General features: G+C 42.9%; 1 protein-coding gene across 1 annotated transcript in view; it reads left to right on the plus strand.

The window, feature by feature from the left end:
- The window catches only part of LOC139315026 (golgin subfamily A member 4-like), a 122,392-nt gene that overhangs the window by 47,637 nt on the left and 50,195 nt on the right, over positions 1–24,560 (plus strand). Inside the window, exons 30-43 of the mRNA XM_070941048.1 lie at positions 1,215–1,286; positions 1,455–1,519; positions 2,105–2,251; positions 2,383–2,523; positions 2,763–2,900; positions 3,269–3,362; positions 4,823–4,873; positions 13,069–13,140; positions 13,309–13,373; positions 13,959–14,105; positions 14,237–14,377; positions 14,617–14,754; positions 15,123–15,216; positions 16,677–16,727. Of these exons, the coding sequence (XP_070797149.1) occupies positions 1,215–1,286; positions 1,455–1,519; positions 2,105–2,251; positions 2,383–2,523; positions 2,763–2,900; positions 3,269–3,362; positions 4,823–4,873; positions 13,069–13,140; positions 13,309–13,373; positions 13,959–14,105; positions 14,237–14,377; positions 14,617–14,754; positions 15,123–15,216; positions 16,677–16,727 (1,416 nt within the window). The remainder of the gene's footprint in view (positions 1–1,214; positions 1,287–1,454; positions 1,520–2,104; positions 2,252–2,382; positions 2,524–2,762; positions 2,901–3,268; positions 3,363–4,822; positions 4,874–13,068; positions 13,141–13,308; positions 13,374–13,958; positions 14,106–14,236; positions 14,378–14,616; positions 14,755–15,122; positions 15,217–16,676; positions 16,728–24,560) is intronic.

A 24,560-nucleotide genomic window follows, 5' to 3' on the forward strand; every position in this document is an offset into this window, starting at 1 on the left:
GAGTCTCTATTGCAACTTGGGCAGCCAAATAAGTTGGATGAATGAATCAATGAACTTGCAGAGCTATCTTAGGTCATTGTAAGTATTGATTTAACATATTTAATAGGCCAAGTTGCTAATGGAGGTTTTACATGACTTTTAGCAGGAGTACTTTTCGTTTTCTCTGCACTTAAAATGAAAGGGCTGTTTGGGGATATAGTAGAAGGACTCCCTATCTGTCCCATTCCTATTCCCAAGAATAGGAATGGGAATTTTTCAAGAGGAAGCAGGACTTTCTTTTTTGTTTTCCTTGAAGATGTTTAGATTCTCATCCAAGAAGCTGCTCCAGTTGTGGACAAACATCAAAATCTTCCAGGCCGGGGTGCAAACTTTAGATGACAGAAATACAGTTGGCACCGCAGATTTGAAGCTGAAACTATCTTTAACAACAACCCAAGTCACATAGAGCTGTTGTTAGAAAAAATAGTGGCTGTCAATTTGTTTGTTTTTGTAAATGGGGTATTTTGTCATGGCAGGAAGAAACATCCAGACTTCCTCTTCTGTCATCTACCACAGAAGAACGGAGACGTGCTGAGGTAATTGTTAATAATGCATGTGCAACATATTTTAGATAGTGTACATGTTCGCTTTCTATTTCCATTACATATATGAGATCCACACACACACACCCCTATTCAATACAAACTAGTTTATTTGTAATTTCTAATAAAGAATGGCAATTATCAGAGTTTGTGCTAATTCTTGGTTCGTTCCTTCCTTGCCACATTAGCTACTTTCTTTGGCCCTATACAATAGTAACATAAAATTTAGATGATTCATATTTGGTTTGAACCACTGTCTTTTACGTTTCCTAAACAAATTAACTAAAACTAGGTCTTTCTTTTTTTATCCCAGCCGGAATACTCTTTATTGCCTGTATTGAACATCTACAGCAATAAATTGGGAGTTGCACATGTGTGTGCTCATCTTGGAATGCATGATTTTAATATGCACAAATATGCTTGTCTACACCCCTGACTCTTTTCCTAAAGAGGAACTTTAAAGTAATATCCTCTTTACACTGACATCACAGAGAATTAATGGAAAACAAATTCATGTAATTCTTCTCATGATCATGAAATGTATCTCCTTGAAGAAATTTTCGTAAGGAAGAAAATTATCAAGCAAACATCTACAATTCATTTTATGTTTTTCATTCTTCACGGAATTGCTAGGTTTCCAGGCGTCCAGAAAATATTAGGATGCAGCTGGACCAGGATTTAAATTTAAGGATGCGTTCCCATCAGGTAAGCCATCTAGCATGTGAGGAATCTTTTGAGCGTGGATTAAATAATTCACGTCGTAATAAGAGGGGAAGAAGCCCAGTGTGAGTGATGGGGTAGTGGGGGTGGGGGTAGGGAGTGGGCTGATATGGAAATATATTCCTGACTTGTGATGTACTTTTGTTTCTCTAGATTGTTCACACCAAAACCGAAAGACTGGAAGTAGATCTGAAGAGAGCGAGGAACCAGAGTTATGCGTAAGTCATGGCATACGCCATACCTTTATGTGGTGCACAAACATTTTAGGTATCCTCTACACTACAGAATGACTTCTGAAAAGAGTTTAGTAACACTTTGCTGTTTATTATCTTGAGGGTTTATTAATACCCTTGTTACGCTCCCTCATAAACAAGGTCCGGCGGAGCACGAGATAACAAGGGTATTGATACAATTAATATACGCTCCCTCATAAACAAGGTACTACTATCTCTGAGAGACCAACTTGTTGAAATATGTCGACAGTTAGGCATTTGTGAGCAGTGAGAACTTTCCCCATATCCTACATCCATAACTTTACTTTGCTTCTGAAAATCATTTTGAATTTGTTTGTGCCTTTCATGGAACATATTTAGAAAAAAAGAAAAATAAATGGTCAAAGCATTATTTCCTGTGCATTGACGTACACACACAAACGTGGCGCACGAAAGCGCACGCACGCACGCACCCACCCATGAAGGTATTTTTAATGTGTTTTAATTGAAGAAAAGGAGTGATCATTCAAGTAAAAAAGCTCATTCTTTTACAAAGGGAGCTAATTTCTCTCCGATCTTCATAATTTGCAGAAAGACAATGGAAATGTCAAAACTCCTGACAGAGAAAGAGGAGCTGGAATTAAAAATTCAGGAGCTTACGAATAAAAATCTGCAACTGGCCAAAGAAAAAGAGGAACTCTTCATACTCTGCAAAGAGTATGAAGAAAAGCTGAGCAGGTGAGCTAGTAACCCTGACTTCCTCTTCCTTTCTCAGCTATTTCAGTTAGTTTTAATGTTAAACGAGTATTATGATTCAAATAAAAAAAACCTAAGGGGGCTAATTTCACTCTGCTCGTGATATTTTACAGGGAAAAGAGTTCAGATGAGCCTGGGCAGCTGGACAAACTCAGACGAGAAAATGAGAGTCTCAGCTGCAAGCTTAAAAAATATGCTGGAGAAAATGCAGAGCTCCTACGGGAAAATAATGACCTTAAAGAAGAATTTTATAGGTGAGAAATGTTTAGATCGAACTTGATTTTTTCTTTCCAATTCAAATTTATTTATTAGAGCCCTTAAGCCAGATATACCGGATGAAAGAAATGTTCCATTCTTTTATATGTATGTATAACTGAATAAGAGAAGAGCAATAGGTATAATGGATTGCAAAAATAATTAAGAATGTAGGTATGCTTAGTAATTCAAGTAAAAAATGAAGAGGGCTAATATCTCTTGTCCTCATAATTTACAGAAAAAGAGCAGTAATAGCAAAGCTAGCGATAGAAAACAAAGAGCTCGAAATGAAAACAGAGGTCCTGACCTTCAAAAATATTGAGTTGACCGACGAGAAAGAGGAGCTCTGCCGAGAGTACGAAATAAGACTGTGGAGGTGAGAAATTTTTAGATAGCCACCATGAATTTCCTGTTCCAGAATTTCACATTAGGTTCCCCTTATCTTAGAAAGCTTGGGAAAACCTGAACATCTCCTTACTTCAGAAAGAAATTAATGAATTATGGCTCATTATACTTTTACATATACAAATCTAGGAGTTAATCTCATGGAAGTGAATGGGAAGATATGTATAGGAGAGATCTTTTAACCTCCAACCCCCGCTGCCCAACAATATTCATACACTTCTACACACTTTAGACACAAGAGTGAGAGTTTCCTGACATCAAAGCAGTTCCCATCCTTTTTTAATTAAGAATGCTTTGTTGTTGGTCCAGATTCACATCTAACCTTCTGGCTTTTTCTAGAGAGACACAACTGAGGAAGGGCCGCTGCCCCTTAATGATGGACCGAGACCAGATGGAGCAGAGACCCAGCAGCAGAGAGAGCAAAGGAGGCTCTGTGAGTCTCTGCCAAACAAGGGCAGACATTACCGAAAACAAGACAGAAGCTCAAGACAAAACGAAGCCTCAAATCAATTTGAGATATCAATTAAATAAGAAATGGCTTAAGGCTTCAGTAGACAGCCTTAAAATCAGAACATCTAAGGAACCCGGGCAAAATATACTGAGGTGGCTTCAGCAATCGCTGAAAATCCTGAAAGAGGATTCCTCTGAACTGTACACCCTGCCCGAATGGCTTAAAGCATCCACCACCAACCTCCCGAAGGAATGTGCTGAGGCATCCAGGGGGGATGTGAATGGTTGGCTAGAAACATCGATAAATCATCTCCAAGAAGAAGGGCCAGAAACCTGCGATTTAGATGTGCAGGGATGGCTTGAAGCATCTATTATAGGCATTCAACATCTACAAAAATCCAAGTCGAGCCAGAAAAAAGGGATGGCTGGAAAAATCAATAGAGAACCTCAAGAAGCAATGTCCTGAAGGATCTCTGGTGAATAGATTAGAATGGCTTCAAGGATCCTTAGAAAGCCTGTCACTTTCTGGAGAACCTAGACCAGTTCTTGAAAAATGGCTTCGACAATCCTTAAAAAACCTGCAAGACGAAGGTCCTAAAGTATCTAAACAAGATGCCAAAAAATGACTTGAAATATCTATAAAGAATCTTGAGGAGGAAGGACGCCTAGGTACTCGGGAATGGCTTGAAGCCTCTATGAAAGGCGTTCAGGATCTACAGAAGTCCACGGTAGAGATTAAAAGAACTCTGAGGAAGAGATGGTTTGAAAAATCAATAGCAAACCTCAAGAAGCAATGTTCCGAAGGACCCGTGGAAAATAGTTTACAATGGCTTCAAGGATCCTTAGAAAGCTTTTTATTTTCTGAAGAACCCATACCGCAACTGGAAAAATGGCTTCAACGATCCCTGAAAAACTTGGAAAAGGTCCTGAAACATACAAGCAAGATGCCAAAAATGGCTTGAAATATCTGTAAATAGCTTCAAAGGGGAAGGACCTGAAGCACCCCATCTAGGTACTCGGGAATGTCCCGAAGCATCTATTAAGGGCATCCAGGATCTCAAATACTCTAAGGAATCAAAAACAAGCATGGTAAAGAGGAAGGAGAGGGTGATTTGGGTAGAACCTGCTTGCTCTGAAAGAAACTTATGGGTGGATGGATGGCTTCAAGCATCTTTAGCAAGTTCAGAAAGAATGGTCCTAGTGCATCCAAAACAGATATGCAAGCATGGCTACAACCATCTCTGAAAAACCTCAGACGAGAATCCCCGGAAGAAGCCAGAAAGAATGGCTCTTGGAATGCATAGAAAACGTCCTGAAGAAATCGTGCAATATGTGAATGAGTAGCTTGAGATAGTTTTAAATCACCTCCATGGGGAAGAGCCTGAAACCTCCCATCCCATCCCATCTTGGTACAGACTTGTCTCTCATTTCTGCTGCTTCTAGGGTTACTGGGATCAAGATGACCAAATGTACAAACTGGAAACCTATCAGCAAGTATTTATTGTTTTGGTTTTCCAAAACTTCTTGGGCCTTTTTGGAGTGAGTGGCATACTGTTTTCCTAATGGACGTTGGTATTACAGCAGGAGCTTCATAACCAATGAACGCTTGTCATCAACAATAGCGATTATCTAGACGCTGCCTTAAGTTGGGTGGGAGGAGAAAAGAAAGAGAGTGGAAGGAAAAAGGAAAGAAGAAGCGATTGATATGGAGGAAGAAAAGGAAAGAAGGGCCAAACGACAAGCATGATTTATGCCAAAATGCCAAGAATGGATAGACAACCGTAGAGCACGGACAAAGAAAGGATAGACCAAGATTGCATATGCCATACAGGCTGTGTCACCTGTACCAACAACTCACTAAAACAAAGAGATCCTTGTGAACTAGGAATTATGCCAGTGAGAGCTGGATGATTCAGGAAGATAACCATCAAAGTTAAATAGTCTTCCCTGATAGCCTATCAAGAAATCTCAAGCCAAGTGAGATATCAGAAAAGCTGTCACCAAGGAGCTAGCTGAAGAAATGCATTTAAGCATTAGTTTAGAAATTAGATCAGTCAGCAATGACAACAATTTTAGATGCACGCCTCTGTTTCTATGTGCGATGTATGAAGAGGAAGCATTTTTCCTAAAAATACATATTACTGGTCCACAGCCCATGTGAATTTGCCCTACCTAGACATAAACAAAATGAGATATCATTCTGTAACTAAGAGGTTAGTTCATGGATCAGAAGGTCTGGAAATAGCTTCCCCATGAACTCAACAGATATCTTAAACAAGCCATGATAGCCTAGGTCAGCACATTTAGGAAAAGAACAAGACAGATTTACTCGTCATGGCTGTGGTAAGGATTTCTGAAGCATCTTGATGAGAAGCACTGTGAATACTGTATCATCTCTGGTGGAGAATCTGTGGGCCTCCAGTATTTTGGGGGTAGAAATTCCCAGCTCATGGGCCTTCTCTCCGAGGCTGGAATCCGGGAACATCTGCAGCCCTCCTTTTGAGAGAAATGCCGTGTTTTCACCTGATTCTTACAGGAGAAGTTTCGGCATGTGCGCTACTCTTTTGGACCATTTCAAATGGGTCTTCACCGTTGATCATTTTGTTTGTTTGGAGTCAACTGACCTACGTGTATAAAATCATATAGGAAACCACATGCCGCTCTCATCGAAAAGCCAGATGTGAAAGCTGGAAGCTTTGAAGGTGAAAAGGAATCAACCAAAATCAGAAGTGCTCCCCTGAGTGCAGCATTGCTAGCATAACAATGCAGCCTATGTGGAAGGAAGGGGATGCCTTATCAGGAAACGTGTCAGACTTCCATGCCCGTCCGACAGTTATGGACCACGGTCTTGTCTGTTGTGTGGGGCTGTACGCCCAGGGCCTCAGAGCATCACCATTGCTTGAAATGGGGTTCCCAGCAGCAAAAGAGCCATCATTGGACTTGATGGTGCAGGAGTATGAAGGGAGTTCCAGAAAAAGTGCAGACTGCAGGAACCCTTTCAGCAGGTCGAAAAAGGCTCCCCACCCATTTGCACTACTCAGGTGACCCTGAGGACCAAGCAAACCTCCAAGTGGCCTCAACAACTCTCTAAAAGAATACAAATGCCCAGCTGTCTGCAAGGAATATCAATCCTTCCATTCCCACCATCCAATCAGACCTGAAGAACCTTCTTGGTTGAGAAGCGAAATGACTTCTAAGACTTGATGCTTTCGTCTATTTAATTTGCCTTCTACAGCACGTTGCTATCACGTGACGTTCCGTGACATTTTTTACCTTTGGGGAGCTGGTGTGGGCATGGCCTGTGCATGGGGCATACGGCCTGAAGGCCGCCAGTTTGACATCCCTGTTCTACAGGTACTTAATAAAGCCTGAAATCTCCTCGTTAACTGGTTTGTTCGTTGTGTTTGGATTCTCAAAGAGCCATTTATCTGGCCCCTGGGCCATTGCCTGATACTTTGCGAAAAACACACACAGACACGTAAACATATCTGATTTATCATATCAGATTTATTTACTTTGAATAACATGTAAATTAACAATCAAACAAAGGAGCCACCTAAACAAATTTCCTATTCAGATGCAATTGTGCCAAGAGGCCAAGATCCCTTGCAAATTAGGCTCCCACCAGAAATCAACTGTATCCATAAGGTATCTGGGGGAGACCACCAATATGGGTCTGGCCTTGCATAGGGCCCAATCTCTAAAAGGGGAACTTTCACTCAAATCGTGGTTATTCTCATCTACAATCCCTCCGCATGCAGTGTAAAGGGAGGCACACACCGCACGGATGCGTTTTAAAAGTCAGACAACTTTTCAGTCAGTCAGAAATTCATATCCACCATGAATCAGTTACAAGGAGCTGAGAGCCCACTACGTACGAGCAATCGCAAAGTAAATCTGGTTTTGATCCTGGGGAAGTTGCAATAGGATCTAGGGGCTGAGTACATTACTATCTGTTGCATAAAATAATCTACTCCCTTAAGAAAAACCAAAGCATTTGGAGACTGCAACAAGGCCACTTTATAAGCATCAAGAAAATGAGAGGTCATTCAATGAAAAAAAGATTATGCAGTAAAAGTGACGATGTAAAAGCTGTCACATGATGACATGAATAATTAATTTATGACCAGGGATGAAATGGCAAAAATTTGACAACAAGGTGTCTGATGGAAAGACCAGGTCCACACACGAAGGTCCAATTAAACTGATTTAATGCTAAACAGTCTATGTGTCAACTCGCAAAGGTCCCGTCGGAACGCTGAAACTATGCACAGAATCTTCTCAACTAACAATTAGCACAACAGAATTCAGGGTTGGACTTACAGCTTGAGCAGACTACTCTGGCACTGCATAAGAGTGAACGTATGTGTCTGTTATTCAGGGACAGTTGCATACGTGTTCCTTTTATACATCAGCAAATTTTAACATTCCCTGCTTGTATGTGCCTTGCCTTCCCCCATTTCCCATTAGGAAGCCTGAACCCATAGTGCGCATGCAGGAGCGCACCTCTGCACAACCCACAGTTGGAATTTGGGAGGTGTTTGTGTCAGCCTGTATTGCTTCATGTTCAGGAGCTCATGGTACCGGAGAGTTTTTGTTCCTCTTTCCCTCCATCCATTAACCGTGTGAGATAAAGGGATGAGAAAGTGTGAGGAAGTCACCCAGGAACGTCTATGGTTGGACTTGAACCGAGAGGCTCCTTGTTCCTCATCTAATACCTTGACTGCTGCATCACAATTGATCTGAACTCTCAACTTTGGTGGTTTACTTACATTTGTCCTTGTGGAACCATTCTAAAATTTCTTAGACTTAGCTTAAGATCTCCAAGGAGAGCCAATGTTCTTCTGAAGCTGCCTAGAGCTTAACTGTCTTTTTCAGACCCAATGGGGTCGATAAAGTGGGGGCTTTGATGTCCACAGTTGGGAGGAAAAATTGATGGCTGTCAATTCTCTAATCTTCTCTCCCTTCGCTTTAGAATGTTCTCCTAATGTCCAGCTGAAACCCTTCCATCTTTTGATTCTGTCTTCTGAAGCACCAGAGGCAAGATGGACTCTCTCTCAGGTTCTTCTGGAGACAGTAATTTCCTTTCCCTTTAAAATTCTCTTTACGAGACTAATCAGTAACTCTCTCGACATGTCGTCGTGTTAGAGTTAAAAGGCCTCCCCACAGACAAGAGAGGAGACAGGACGACCCTCCCTCAGCCACCTTGCCCACAGCTGAACTGTTCCAAGAATCAAGAGAGTCACATAAATCTGTTCCACCCTTGACATGGGCAATCTGCCACTTGAGAAAATTAACCAGTGTTGTGTTCCTGGCACAGATGTGTCCCAAGGATTTCTCCACAGGCAAAATAGGATGGTAAAGTTGGATGGTAATTCACCAGAGGGATGAAACAAAGCAGACACATGCTAGAAATTGAGAAATGATTAGAGTTTTTGGAATCATTTGTGAGTGGTCATTTAGTAGATGGACACTTGTTGAAATGGTGCGACCTCAAGATAGTCATTGTTGCAGAAAGGACCCCACCCACTGAGATGGTTTCGTGCCCTGTAATGGTTCCACTCCATCGCACTCCAGAAGCAAAGGGCATTTGGTATAATGGACATAGTAGAAGCACCCCTAAACTCAAGCCTGATAAACAGCCAAGCATTTTTGGGGTTGTTCTGAAATTAGTAAAAAGCGAAAGAATGTTTCAATGGGGTTGTAGCCCAAGCTCCAATACCACACGATAGTGGACAGCCATTGATTGATTTGAGCACGAGGGGGCATAGGAGGGGGTATCCGCTATCTGCCATGACACTGTGGGGCATACAAGTTGCACCTCTAGCATCTATCCACAGCTAAATAAAAGATTAAGACATAGTAGACCGTGTCATGAAACACTGATTGTGATGACTTTGACTGCTACATATATATATATCCAGGATCCCAATCCTTGTGCTGAGGTGTTGAGGAGTTGAGGTGCTGAGTTGCGGAGGAGCTGAGGTGCTGAATTGCGGAGGTGTTGAGGAGCTAAGGTGCTGAAGTGCGGAGGTGCTGAAGTGCGGACGTTCTGAGGTGCTGAAGTGCTGAAGTGCAGAGGTGCTGAAGTGCTGAGGTTCTGAGGTGCTGAAGCGCTGAGGCGCTGAAGCGCTGAGGAGCTGAGGTGCGGAGGTGCTGACGTGCGGAGGTGCTGAAGTGCTGAGGAGCTGAAGTGCGGAGGTGCTGAAGTGCTGAGGTGCTGAAGTGCGGAGGTGTTGAGGAGCTAAGTGCTGAGGTGCTGAAGTGCTGAGGTTCTGAGGTGCTGAAGTGCTGAAGTGCGGAGGTGCTGAAGTGCTGAGGTTCTGAGGTGCTGAAGCGCTGAGGCGCTGAAGCGCTGAGGAGCTGAGGTGCGGAGGTGCTGACGTGCGGAGGTGCTGAAGTGCTGAGGAGCTGAAGTGCGGAGGTGCTGAAGTGCTGAGGTGCTGAAGTGCGGAGGAGTTGAGGAGCTAAGTGCTGAGGTGCTGAAGTGCTGAGGTTCTGAGGTGCTGAAGTGCTGAAGTGCGGAGGTGCTGAAGTGCTGAGGTTCTGAGGAGCTGAGGTGCGGAAGTGCTGAAGCGCTGAGGTGCTGAAGCGTCGAGGAGCTGAAGTGCGGAGGTGCTGAAGTGCGGAGGTGTTGAGGAGCTAAGTGCTGAGGTGCTGAAGTGCGGACGTTCTGAGGTGCTGAAGTGCTGAAGTGCGGAGGTGCTGAAGTGCTGAGGTTCTGAGGAGCTGAGGTGCGGAAGTGCTGAAGCGCTGAGGTGCTGAAGCGTCGAGGAGCTGAAGTGCGGAGGTGCTGAAGTGCGGAGGTGTTGAGGAGCTAAGTGCTGAGGTGCTGAAGTGCGGACGTTCTGAGGTGCTGAAGTGCTGAAGTGCGGAGGTGCTGAAGTGCTGAGGTTCTGAGGAGCTGAGGTGCGGAAGTGCTGAAGTGCTGAGGTGCTGAAGCGTCGAGGAGCTGAAGTGCGGAGGTGCTGAAGTGCTGAGGTGCTGAAGCGTCGAGGAGCTGAGGATCCTGGTAAGGACACACCTCCGGAAGGAGGACCCAGCGTGTCACAGTTCACACTTCGAGAGAAACCACTGAGATGTCATCACCCCATAGCACCAAGCCTTGATGACTTGTTTGCTTGGCACCTTGTAAAATTTTGTTGCTAATCCCCATTTTAAATAGAATACCAAGAAGACCTCTGCTATTTGTTGGTGGCCGCAAAACAATGAGCTTGTTTTTCATATGAAGCTCTCATCACTATTGCAAATTTTATTGATGCAGTTGTGATCGCAATCAATCTCACAAAAAGTAGTACCGCCTAAACTGTGAGAAAGCAACTTGTTGGGCTACCTTTGCAGATTGGCATTTGGGGAAAAAGTGAACACTTTTCTCACGCGCTAAATCAAAAATTTTACCTCTAGAAATTGTTAGCGTCTGTTGTGGTTTGAAAGGAAAAAAGTTCCTTAAATTAAAAGACTTTTCATGGGGAATATTATAACACGGCCAGTTATATAGATCATTCTAGATACAGTAGTTTAGCAGGTCCATGGTTGTATCTCCTACATAGTAGGATTTACATTTTGAAAACAAAGTTAGTGTTGATGTTTCTTGTTATAATATGGAAAGTGAAAAGTCCTGGAGAGGGATGGGCGACCAGGTGCTATCCAGGAAGATTGGACTGTGTTTCCCTCAGTTATTAGGGGAGGCAAAGGGAGTTGCCTTTTCAAGCACTTAGAGCCTGACTACCGAAGAGAATGTGAAGAGAATGCGTTTCAGCAGACGTTGAAGTCTGCGGGAGAAAACAAGAAGCTCCACTGCTCTTTGGAGACTAAACTATTAGGCAGATGGGAGATGGCCTTTTCCTGCATCATTCCCAGAGTTTAAAAGGCACTCTTGAGGAAGCTGCATTTGGCTACAGCTCTGTCTTTAAGTCACGTCGTCACGGCGGCATCACGTGACATATCTGGACTTTTTTTCTCCTTCACTAAACCGGGTGTGGCTGTGGCCAGGATGTGACCCATCCAGCCCACGGGCTGGGAGCTTGACACAGCCCTGTCCTAAAGGATCAGATTAGAGGACCTGGAGGGCAAATATAATTTAAAAATGATGTGCTATTGTAGACATTGTGTCTCAAGATCTACATTCCAATTTTTGAAATAAAAATGTTAAAGCTATTCTGCATTCTCACCTATTACCTTACCTTCTAGTTTCCATCACTGATTTTGCGATGGAAAACCATTTGTTGAGAAGATTAAGAGAAACCATGAAACGTCTCCAAAAAGAGGTAAGAAAAAACATTTGTTCATAGGCTGTCGCAGTAAATGCTATTCTCAAGTGTGATAAAACGTATAGAAATTTGAATAGTTAGGTCGGTCGGTCGGTCGGTCGGTCGGTCGGTAGGTGGGTAGTAGGTGGGTAGGTAAATAGGTCGGTCGGTCAGTCCCTGAGAATCAAACACAAACAAGTGGAAGGAAAGCAAAGAGAGAGACCCAGAGTCTCTATTGCAACTTGGGCAGCCAAATAAGTTGGATGAATGAATCAATGAACTTGCAGAGCTATCTTAGGTCATTGTAAGTATTGATTTAACATATTTAATAGGCCAAGTTGCTAATGGAGGTTTTACATGACTTTTAGCAGGAGTACTTTTCGTTTTCTCTGCACTTAAAATGAAAGGGCTGTTTGGGGATATAGTAGAAGGACTCCCTATCTGTCCCATTCCTATTCCCAAGAATAGGAATGGGAATTTTTCAAGAGGAAGCAGGACTTTCTTTTTTGTTTTCCTTGAAGATGTTTAGATTCTCATCCAAGAAGCTGCTCCAGTTGTGGACAAACATCAAAATCTTCCAGGCCGGGGTGCAAACTTTAGATGACAGAAATACAGTTGGCACCGCAGATTTGAAGCTGAAACTATCTTTAACAACAACCCAAGTCACATAGAGCTGTTGTTAGAAAAAATAGTGGCTGTCAATTTGTTTGTTTTTGTAAATGGGGTATTTTGTCATGGCAGGAAGAAACATCCAGACTTCCTCTTCTGTCATCTACCACAGAAGAACGGAGACGTGCTGAGGTAATTGTTAATAATGCATGTGCAACATATTTTAGATAGTGTACATGTTCGCTTTCTATTTCCATTACATATATGAGATCCACACACACACACCCCTATTCAATACAAACTAGTTTATTTGTAATTTCTAATAAAGAATGGCAATTATCAGAGTTTGTGCTAATTCTTGGTTCGTTCCTTCCTTGCCACATTAGCTACTTTCTTTGGCCCTATACAATAGTAACATAAAATTTAGATGATTCATATTTGGTTTGAACCACTGTCTTTTACGTTTCCTAAACAAATTAACTAAAACTAGGTCTTTCTTTTTTTATCCCAGCCGGAATACTCTTTATTGCCTGTATTGAACATCTACAGCAATAAATTGGGAGTTGCACATGTGTGTGCTCATCTTGGAATGCATGATTTTAATATGCACAAATATGCTTGTCTACACCCCTGACTCTTTTCCTAAAGAGGAACTTTAAAGTAATATCCTCTTTACACTGACATCACAGAGAATTAATGGAAAACAAATTCATGTAATTCTTCTCATGATCATGAAATGTATCTCCTTGAAGAAATTTTCGTAAGGAAGAAAATTATCAAGCAAACATCTACAATTCATTTTATGTTTTTCATTCTTCACGGAATTGCTAGGTTTCCAGGCGTCCAGAAAATATTAGGATGCAGCTGGACCAGGATTTAAATTTAAGGATGCGTTCCCATCAGGTAAGCCATCTAGCATGTGAGGAATCTTTTGAGCGTGGATTAAATAATTCACGTCGTAATAAGAGGGGAAGAAGCCCAGTGTGAGTGATGGGGTAGTGGGGGTGGGGGTAGGGAGTGGGCTGATATGGAAATATATTCCTGACTTGTGATGTACTTTTGTTTCTCTAGATTGTTCACACCAAAACCGAAAGACTGGAAGTAGATCTGAAGAGAGCGAGGAACCAGAGTTATGCGTAAGTCATGGCATACGCCATACCTTTATGTGGTGCACAAACATTTTAGGTATCCTCTACACTACAGAATGACTTCTGAAAAGAGTTTAGTAACACTTTGCTGTTTATTATCTTGAGGGTTTATTAATACCCTTGTTACGCTCCCTCATAAACAAGGTCCGGCGGAGCACGAGATAACAAGGGTATTGATACAATTAATATACGCTCCCTCATAAACAAGGTACTACTATCTCTGAGAGACCAACTTGTTGAAATATGTCGACAGTTAGGCATTTGTGAGCAGTGAGAACTTTCCCCATATCCTACATCCATAACTTTACTTTGCTTCTGAAAATCATTTTGAATTTGTTTGTGCCTTTCATGGAACATATTTAGAAAAAAAGAAAAATAAATGGTCAAAGCATTATTTCCTGTGCATTGACGTACACACACAAACGTGGCGCACGAAAGCGCACGCACGCACGCACCCACCCATGAAGGTATTTTTAATGTGTTTTAATTGAAGAAAAGGAGTGATCATTCAAGTAAAAAAGCTCATTCTTTTACAAAGGGAGCTAATTTCTCTCCGATCTTCATAATTTGCAGAAAGACAATGGAAATGTCAAAACTCCTGACAGAGAAAGAGGAGCTGGAATTAAAAATTCAGGAGCTTACGAATAAAAATCTGCAACTGGCCAAAGAAAAAGAGGAACTCTTCATACTCTGCAAAGAGTATGAAGAAAAGCTGAGCAGGTGAGCTAGTAACCCTGACTTCCTCTTCCTTTCTCAGCTATTTCAGTTAGTTTTAATGTTAAACGAGTATTATGATTCAAATAAAAAAAACCTAAGGGGGCTAATTTCACTCTGCTCGTGATATTTTACAGGGAAAAGAGTTCAGATGAGCCTGGGCAGCTGGACAAACTCAGACGAGAAAATGAGAGTCTCAGCTGCAAGCTTAAAAAATATGCTGGAGAAAATGCAGAGCTCCTACGGGAAAATAATGACCTTAAAGAAGAATTTTATAGGTGAGAAATGTTTAGATCGAACTTGATTTTTTCTTTCCAATTCAAATTTATTTATTAGAGCCCTTAAGCCAGATATACCGGATGAAAGAAATGTTCCATTCTTTTATATGTATGTATAACTGAATAAGAGAAGAGCAATAGGTATAATGGATTGCAAAAATAATTAAGAATGTAGGTATGCTTAGTAATTCAAGTAAAAAATGAAGAGGGCTAATATCTCTTGTCCTCATAATTTACAGAAAAAGAGCAGTAATAGCAAAGCTAGCGATAGAAAACAAAGAGCTCGAAATGAAAACAGAGGTCCTGACCTTCAAAAATATTGAGTTGACCGACGAGAAAGAGGAGCTCTGCCGAGAGTACGAAATAAGACTGTGGAGGTGAGAAATTTTTAGATAGCCACCATGAATTTCCTGTTCCAGAATTTCACATTAGGTTCCCCTTATCTTAGAAAGCTTGGGAAAACCTGAACATCTCCTTACTTCAGAAAGAAATTAATGAATTATGGCTCATTATACTTTTACATATACAAATCTAGGAGTTAATCTCATGGAAGTGAATGGGAAGATATGTATAGGAGAGATCTTTTAACCTCCAACCCCCGCTGCCCAACAATATTCATACACTTCTACACACTTTAGACACAAGAGTGAGAGTTTCCTGACATCAAAGCAGTTCCCATCCTTTTTTAATTAAGAATGCTTTGTTGTTGGTCCAGATTCACATCTAACCTTCTGGCTTTTTCTAGAGAGACACAACTGAGGAAGGGCCGCTGCCCCTTAATGATGGACCGAGACCAGATGGAGCAGAGACCCAGCAGCAGAGAGAGCAAAGGAGGCTCTGTGAGTCTCTGCCAAACAAGGGCAGACATTACCGAAAACAAGACAGAAGCTCAAGACAAAACGAAGCCTCAAATCAATTTGAGATATCAATTAAATAAGAAATGGCTTAAGGCTTCAGTAGACAGCCTTAAAATCAGAACATCTAAGGAACCCGGGCAAAATATACTGAGGTGGCTTCAGCAATCGCTGAAAATCCTGAAAGAGGATTCCTCTGAACTGTACACCCTGCCCGAATGGCTTAAAGCATCCACCACCAACCTCCCGAAGGAATGTGCTGAGGCATCCAGGGGGGATGTGAATGGTTGGCTAGAAACATCGATAAATCATCTCCAAGAAGAAGGGCCAGAAACCTGCGATTTAGATGTGCAGGGATGGCTTGAAGCATCTATTATAGGCATTCAACATCTACAAAAATCCAAGTCGAGCCAGAAAAAAGGGATGGCTGGAAAAATCAATAGAGAACCTCAAGAAGCAATGTCCTGAAGGATCTCTGGTGAATAGATTAGAATGGCTTCAAGGATCCTTAGAAAGCCTGTCACTTTCTGGAGAACCTAGACCAGTTCTTGAAAAATGGCTTCGACAATCCTTAAAAAACCTGCAAGACGAAGGTCCTAAAGTATCTAAACAAGATGCCAAAAAATGACTTGAAATATCTATAAAGAATCTTGAGGAGGAAGGACGCCTAGGTACTCGGGAATGGCTTGAAGCCTCTATGAAAGGCGTTCAGGATCTACAGAAGTCCACGGTAGAGATTAAAAGAACTCTGAGGAAGAGATGGTTTGAAAAATCAATAGCAAACCTCAAGAAGCAATGTTCCGAAGGACCCGTGGAAAATAGTTTACAATGGCTTCAAGGATCCTTAGAAAGCTTTTTATTTTCTGAAGAACCCATACCGCAACTGGAAAAATGGCTTCAACGATCCCTGAAAAACTTGGAAAAGGTCCTGAAACATACAAGCAAGATGCCAAAAATGGCTTGAAATATCTGTAAATAGCTTCAAAGGGGAAGGACCTGAAGCACCCCATCTAGGTACTCGGGAATGTCCCGAAGCATCTATTAAGGGCATCCAGGATCTCAAATACTCTAAGGAATCAAAAACAAGCATGGTAAAGAGGAAGGAGAGGGTGATTTGGGTAGAACCTGCTTGCTCTGAAAGAAACTTATGGGTGGATGGATGGCTTCAAGCATCTTTAGCAAGTTCAGAAAGAATGGTCCTAGTGCATCCAAAACAGATATGCAAGCATGGCTACAACCATCTCTGAAAAACCTCAGACGAGAATCCCCGGAAGAAGCCAGAAAGAATGGCTCTTGGAATGCATAGAAAACGTCCTGAAGAAATCGTGCAATATGTGAATGAGTAGCTTGAGATAGTTTTAAATCACCTCAATGGGGAAGAGCCTGAAACCTCCCATCCCATCCCATCTTGGTACAGACTTGTCTCTCATTTCTGCTGCTTCTAGGGTTACTGGGATCAAGATGACCAAATGTACAAACTGGAAACCTATCAGCAAGTATTTATTGTTTTGGTTTTCCAAAACTTCTTGGGCCTTTTTGGAGTGAGTGGCATACTGTTTTCCTAATGGACGTTGGTATTACAGCAGGAGCTTCATAACCAATGAACGCTTGTCATCAACAATAGCGATTATCTAGACGCTGCCTTAAGTTGGGTGGGAGGAGAAAAGAAAGAGAGTGGAAGGAAAAAGGAAAGAAGAAGCGATTGATATGGAGGAAGAAAAGGAAAGAAGGGCCAAACGACAAGCATGATTTATGCCAAAATGCCAAGAATGGATAGACAACCGTAGAGCACGGACAAAGAAAGGATAGACCAAGATTGCATATGCCATACAGGCTGTGTCACCTGTACCAACAACTCACTAAAACAAAGAGATCCTTGTGAACTAGGAATTATGCCAGTGAGAGCTGGATGATTCAGGAAGATAACCATCAAAGTTAAATAGTCTTCCCTGATAGCCTATCAAGAAATCTCAAGCCAAGTGAGATATCAGAAAAGCTGTCACCAAGGAGCTAGCTGAAGAAATGCATTTAAGCATTAGTTTAGAAATTAGATCAGTCAGCAATGACAACAATTTTAGATGCACGCCTCTGTTTCTATGTGCGATGTATGAAGAGGAAGCATTTTTCCTAAAAATACATATTACTGGTCCACAGCCCATGTGAATTTGCCCTACCTAGACATAAACAAAATGAGATATCATTCTGTAACTAAGAGGTTAGTTCACGGATCAGAAGGTCTGGAAATAGCTTCCCCATGAACTCAACAGATATCTTAAACAAGCCATGATAGCCTAGGTCAGCACATTTAGGAAAAGAACAAGACAGATTTACTCGTCATGGCTGTGGTAAGGATTTCTGAAGCATCTTGATGAGAAGCACTGTGAATACTGTATCATCTCTGGTGGAGAATCTGTGGGCCTCCAGTATTTTGGGGGTAGAAATTCCCAGCTCATGGGCCTTCTCTCCGAGGCTGGAATCCGGGAACATCTGCAGCCCTCCTTTTGAGAGAAATGCCGTGTTTTCACCTGATTCTTACAGGAGAAGTTTCGGCATGTGCGCTACTCTTTTGGACCATTTCAAATGGGTCTTCACCGTTGATCATTTTGTTTGTTTGGAGTCAACTGACCTACGTGTATAAAATCATATAGGAAACCACATGCCGCTCTCATCGAAAAGCCAGATGTGAAAGCTGGAAGCTTTGAAGGTGAAAAGGAATCAACCAAAATCAGAAGTGCTCCCCTGAGTGCAGCATTGCTAGCATAACAATGCAGCCTATGTGGAAGGAAGGGGATGCCTTATCAGGAAACGTGTCAGACTTCCATGCCCGTCCGACAGTTATGGACCACGGTCTTGTCTGTTGTGTGGGGCTGTACGCCCAGGGCCTCAGAGCATCACCATTGCTTGAAATGGGGTTCCCAGCAGCAAAAGAGCCATCATTGGACTTGATGGTGCAGGAGTATGAAGGGAGTTCCAGAAAAAGTGCAGACTGCAGGAACCCTTTCAGCAGGTCGAAAAAGGCTCCCCACCCATTTGCACTACTCAGGTGACCCTGAGGACCAAGCAAACCTCCAAGTGGCCTCAACAACTCTCTAAAAGAATACAAATGCCCAGCTGTCTGCAAGGAATATCAATCCTTCCATTCCCACCATCCAATCAGACCTGAAGAACCTTCTTGGTTGAGAAGCGAAATGACTTCTAAGACTTGATGCTTTCGTCTATTTAATTTGCCTTCTACAGCACGTTGCTATCACGTGACGTTCCGTGACATTTTTTACCTTTGGGGAGCTGGTGTGGGCATGGCCTGTGCATGGGGCATACGGCCTGAAGGCCGCCAGTTTGACATCCCTGTTCTACAGGTACTTAATAAAGCCTGAAATCTCCTCGTTAACTGGTTTGTTCGTTGTGTTTGGATTCTCAAAGAGCCATTTATCTGGCCCCTGGGCCATTGCCTGATACTTTGCGAAAAACACACACAGACACGTAAACATATCTGATTTATCATATCAGATTTATTTACTTTGAATAACATGTAAATTAACAATCAAACAAAGGAGCCACCTAAACAAATTTCCTATTCAGATGCAATTGTGCCAAGAGGCCAAGATCCCTTGCAAATTAGGCTCCCACCAGAAATCAACTGTATCCATAAGGTATCTGGGGGAGACCACCAATATGGGTCTGGCCTTGCATAGGGCCCAATCTCTAAAAGGGGAACTTTCACTCAAATCGTGGTTATTCTCATCTACAATCCCTCCGCATGCAGTGTAAAGGGAGGCACACACCGCACGGATGTGTTTTAAAAGTCAGACAACTTTTCAGTCAGTCAGAAATTCATATCCACCATGAATCAGTTACAAGGAGCTGAGAGCCCACTACGTACGAGCAATCGCAAAGTAAATCTGGTTTTGATCCTGGGGAAGTTGCAATAGGATCTAGGGGCTGAGTACATTACTATCTGTTGCATAAAATAATCTACTCCCTTAAGAAAAACCAAAGCATTTGGAGACTGCAACAAGGCCACTTTATAAGCATCAAGAAAATGAGAGGTCATTCAATGAAAAAAAGATTATGCAGTAAAAGTGACGATGTAAAAGCTGTCACATGATGACATGAATAATTAATTTATGACCAGGGATGAAATGGCAAAAATTTGACAACAAGGTGTCTGATGGAAAGACCAGGTCCACACACGAAGGTCCAATTAAACTGATTTAATGCTAAACAGTCTATGTGTCAACTCGCAAAGGTCCCGTCGGAACGCTGAAACTATGCACAGAATCTTCTCAACTAACAATTAGCACAACAGAATTCAGGGTTGGACTTACAGCTTGAGCAGACTACTCTGGCACTGCATAAGAGTGAACGTATGTGTCTGTTATTCAGGGACAGTTGCATACGTGTTCCTTTTATACATCAGCAAATTTTAACATTCCCTGCTTGTATGTGCCTTGCCTTCCCCCATTTCCCATTAGGAAGCCTGAACCCATAGTGCGCATGCAGGAGCGCACCTCTGCACAACCCACAGTTGGAATTTGGGAGGTGTTTGTGTCAGCCTGTATTGCTTCATGTTCAGGAGCTCATGGTACCGGAGAGTTTTTGTTCCTCTTTCCCTCCATCCATTAACCGTGTGAGATAAAGGGATGAGAAAGTGTGAGGAAGTCACCCAGGAACGTCTATGGTTGGACTTGAACCGAGAGGCTCCTTGTTCCTCATCTAATACCTTGACTGCTGCATCACAATTGATCTGAACTCTCAACTTTGGTGGTTTACTTACATTTGTCCTTGTGGAACCATTCTAAAATTTCTTAGACTTAGCTTAAGATCTCCAAGGAGAGCCAATGTTCTTCTGAAGCTGCCTAGAGCTTAACTGTCTTTTTCAGACCCAATGGGGTCGATAAAGTGGGGGCTTTGATGTCCACAGTTGGGAGGAAAAATTGATGGCTGTCAATTCTCTAATCTTCTCTCCCTTCGCTTTAGAATGTTCTCCTAATGTCCAGCTGAAACCCTTCCATCTTTTGATTCTGTCTTCTGAAGCACCAGAGGCAAGATGGACTCTCTCTCAGGTTCTTCTGGAGACAGTAATTTCCTTTCCCTTTAAAATTCTCTTTACGAGACTAATCAGTAACTCTCTCGACATGTCGTCGTGTTAGAGTTAAAAGGCCTCCCCACAGACAAGAGAGGAGACAGGACGACCCTCCCTCAGCCACCTTGCCCACAGCTGAACTGTTCCAAGAATCAAGAGAGTCACATAAATCTGTTCCACCCTTGACATGGGCAATCTGCCACTTGAGAAAATTAACCAGTGTTGTGTTCCTGGCACAGATGTGTCCCAAGGATTTCTCCACAGGCAAAATAGGATGGTAAAGTTGGATGGTAATTCACCAGAGGGATGAAACAAAGCAGACACATGCTAGAAATTGAGAAATGATTAGAGTTTTTGGAATCATTTGTGAGTGGTCATTTAGTAGATGGACACTTGTTGAAATGGTGCGACCTCAAGATAGTCATTGTTGCAGAAAGGACCCCACCCACTGAGATGGTTTCGTGCCCTGTAATGGTTCCACTCCATCGCACTCCAGAAGCAAAGGGCATTTGGTATAATGGACATAGTAGAAGCACCCCTAAACTCAAGCCTGATAAACAGCCAAGCATTTTTGGGGTTGTTCTGAAATTAGTAAAAAGCGAAAGAATGTTTCAATGGGGTTGTAGCCCAAGCTCCAATACCACACGATAGTGGACAGCCATTGATTGATTTGAGCACGAGGGGGCATAGGAGGGGGTATCCGCTATCTGCCATGACACTGTGGGGCATACAAGTTGCACCTCTAGCATCTATCCACAGCTAAATAAAAGATTAAGACATAGTAGACCGTGTCATGAAACACTGATTGTGATGACTTTGACTGCTACATATATATATATCCAGGATCCCAATCCTTGTGCTGAGGTGTTGAGGAGTTGAGGTGCTGAGTTGCGGAGGAGCTGAGGTGCTGAATTGCGGAGGTGTTGAGGAGCTAAGGTGCTGAAGTGCGGAGGTGCTGAAGGGCGGACATTCTGAGGTGCTGAAGTGCTGAAGTGCAGAGGTGCTGAAGTGCTGAGGTTCTGAGGTGCTGAAGCGCTGAGGCGCTGAAGCGCTGAGGAGCTGAGGTGCGGAGGTGCTGACGTGCGGAGGTGCTGAAGTGCTGAGGAGCTGAAGTGCGGAGGTGCTGAAGTGCTGAGGTGCTGAAGTGCGGAGGTGTTGAGGAGCTAAGTGCTGAGGTGCTGAAGTGCTGAGGTTCTGAGGTGCTGAAGTGCTGAAGTGCGGAGGTGCTGAAGTGCTGAGGTTCTGAGGTGCTGAAGCGCTGAGGCGCTGAAGCGCTGAGGAGCTGAGGTGCGGAGGTGCTGACGTGCGGAGGTGCTGAAGTGCTGAGGAGCTGAAGTGCGGAGGTGCTGAAGTGCTGAGGTGCTGAAGTGCGGAGGAGTTGAGGAGCTAAGTGCTGAGGTGCTGAAGTGCTGAGGTTCTGAGGTGCTGAAGTGCTGAAGTGCGGAGGTGCTGAAGTGCTGAGGTTCTGAGGAGCTGAGGTGCGGAAGTGCTGAAGCGCTGAGGTGCTGAAGCGTCGAGGAGCTGAAGTGCGGAGGTGCTGAAGTGCGGAGGTGTTGAGGAGCTAAGTGCTGAGGTGCTGAAGTGCGGACGTTCTGAGGTGCTGAAGTGCTGAAGTGCGGAGGTGCTGAAGTGCTGAGGTTCTGAGGAGCTGAGGTGCGGAAGTGCTGAAGCGCTGAGGTGCTGAAGCGTCGAGAGCTGAAGTGCGGAGGTGCTGAAGTGCGGAGGTGTTGAGGAGCTAAGTGCTGAGGTGCTGAAGTGCGGACGTTCTGAGGTGCTGAAGTGCTGAAGTGCGGAGGTGCTGAAGTGCTGAGGTTCTGAGGAGCTGAGGTGCGGAAGTGCTGAAGTGCTGAGGTGCTGAAGCGTCGAGGAGCTGAAGTGCGGAGGTGCTGAAGTGCTGAGGTGCTGAAGCGTCGAGGAGCTGAGGATCCTGGTAAGGACACACCTCCGGAAGGAGGACCCAGCGTGTCACAGTTCACACTTCGAGAGAAACCACTGAGATGTCATCACCCCATAGCACCAAGCCTTGATGACTTGTTTGCTTGGCACCTTGTAAAATTTTGTTGCTAATCCCCATTTTAAATAGAATACCAAGAAGACCTCTGCTATTTGTTGGTGGCCGCAAAACAATGAGCTTGTTTTTCATATGAAGCTCTCATCACTATTGCAAATTTTATTGATGCAGTTGTGATCGCAATCAATCTCACAAAAAGTAGTACCGCCTAAACTGTGAGAAAGCAACTTGTTGGGCTACCTTTGCAGATTGGCATTTGGGGAAAAAGTGAACACTTTTCTCACGCGCTAAATCAAAAATTTTACCTCTAGAAATTGTTAGCGTCTGTTGTGGTTTGAAAGGAAAAAAGTTCCTTAAATTAAAAGACTTTTCATGGGGAATATTATAACACGGCCAGTTATATAGATCATTCTAGATACAGTAGTTTAGCAGGTCCATGGTTGTATCTCCTACATAGTAGGATTTACATTTTGAAAACAAAGTTAGTGTTGATGTTTCTTGTTATAATATGGAAAGTGAAAAGTCCTGGAGAGGGATGGGCGACCAGGTGCTATCCAGGAAGATTGGACTGTGTTTCCCTCAGTTATTAGGGGAGGCAAAGGGAGTTGCCTTTTCAAGCACTTAGAGCCTGACTACCGAAGAGAATGTGAAGAGAATGCGTTTCAGCAGACGTTGAAGTCTGCGGGAGAAAACAAGAAGCTCCACTGCTCTTTGGAGACTAAACTATTAGGCAGATGGGAGATGGCCTTTTCCTGCATCATTCCCAGAGTTTAAAAGGCACTCTTGAGGAAGCTGCATTTGGCTACAGCTCTGTCTTTAAGTCACGTCGTCACGGCGGCATCACGTGACATATCTGGACTTTTTTTCTCCTTCACTAAACCGGGTGTGGCTGTGGCCAGGATGTGACCCATCCAGCCCACGGGCTGGGAGCTTGACACAGCCCTGTCCTAAAGGATCAGATTAGAGGACCTGGAGGGCAAATATAATTTAAAAATGATGTGCTATTGTAGACATTGTGTCTCAAGATCTACATTCCAATTTTTGAAATAAAAATGTTAAAGCTATTCTGCATTCTCACCTATTACCTTACCTTCTAGTTTCCATCACTGATTTTGCGATGGAAAACCATTTGTTGAGAAGATTAAGAGAAACCATGAAACGTCTCCAAAAAGAGGTAAGAAAAAACATTTGTTCATAGGCTGTCGCAGTAAATGCTATTCTCAAGTGTGATAAAACGTATAGAAATTTGAATAGTTAGGTCGGTCGGTCGGTCGGTCGGTCGGTCGGTAGGTGGGTAGTAGGTGGGTAGGTAAATAGGTCGGTCGGTCAGTCCCTGAGAATCAAACACAAACAAGTGGAAGGAAAGCAAAGAGAGAGACCCAGAGTCTCTATTGCAACTTGGGCAGCCAAATAAGTTGGATGAATGAATCAATGAACTTGCAGAGCTATCTTAGGTCATTGTAAGTATTGATTTAACATATTTAATAGGCCAAGTTGCTAATGGAGGTTTTACATGACTTTTAGCAGGAGTACTTTTCGTTTTCTCTGCACTTAAAATGAAAGGGCTGTTTGGGGATATAGTAGAAGGACTCCCTATCTGTCCCATTCCTATTCCCAAGAATAGGAATGGGAATTTTTCAAGAGGAAGCAGGACTTTCTTTTTTGTTTTCCTTGAAGATGTTTAGATTCTCATCCAAGAAGCTGCTCCAGTTGTGGACAAACATCAAAATCTTCCAGGCCGGGGTGCAAACTTTAGATGACAGAAATACAGTTGGCACCGCAGATTTGAAGCTGAAACTATCTTTAACAACAACCCAAGTCACATAGAGCTGTTGTTAGAAAAAATAGTGGCTGTCAATTTGTTTGTTTTTGTAAATGGGGTATTTTGTCATGGCAGGAAGAAACATCCAGACTTCCTCTTCTGTCATCTACCACAGAAGAACGGAGACGTGCTGAGGTAATTGTTAATAATGCATGTGCAACATATTTTAGATAGTGTACATGTTCGCTTTCTATTTCCATTACATATATGAGATCCACACACACACACCCCTATTCAATACAAACTAGTTTATTTGTAATTTCTAATAAAGAATGGCAATTATCAGAGTTTGTGCTAATTCTTGGTTCGTTCCTTCCTTGCCACATTAGCTACTTTCTTTGGCCCTATACAATAGTAACATAAAATTTAGATGATTCATATTTGGTTTGAACCACTGTCTTTTACGTTTCCTA

Source organism: Pituophis catenifer, unplaced genomic scaffold (assembly GCF_029215685.1).
Source record: "Pituophis catenifer annectens isolate HBS135680 unplaced genomic scaffold, rPitCat1.0.hap2 SCAF_3, whole genome shotgun sequence".
NCBI classification, from domain to species: domain Eukaryota; kingdom Metazoa; phylum Chordata; class Lepidosauria; order Squamata; family Colubridae; genus Pituophis; species Pituophis catenifer.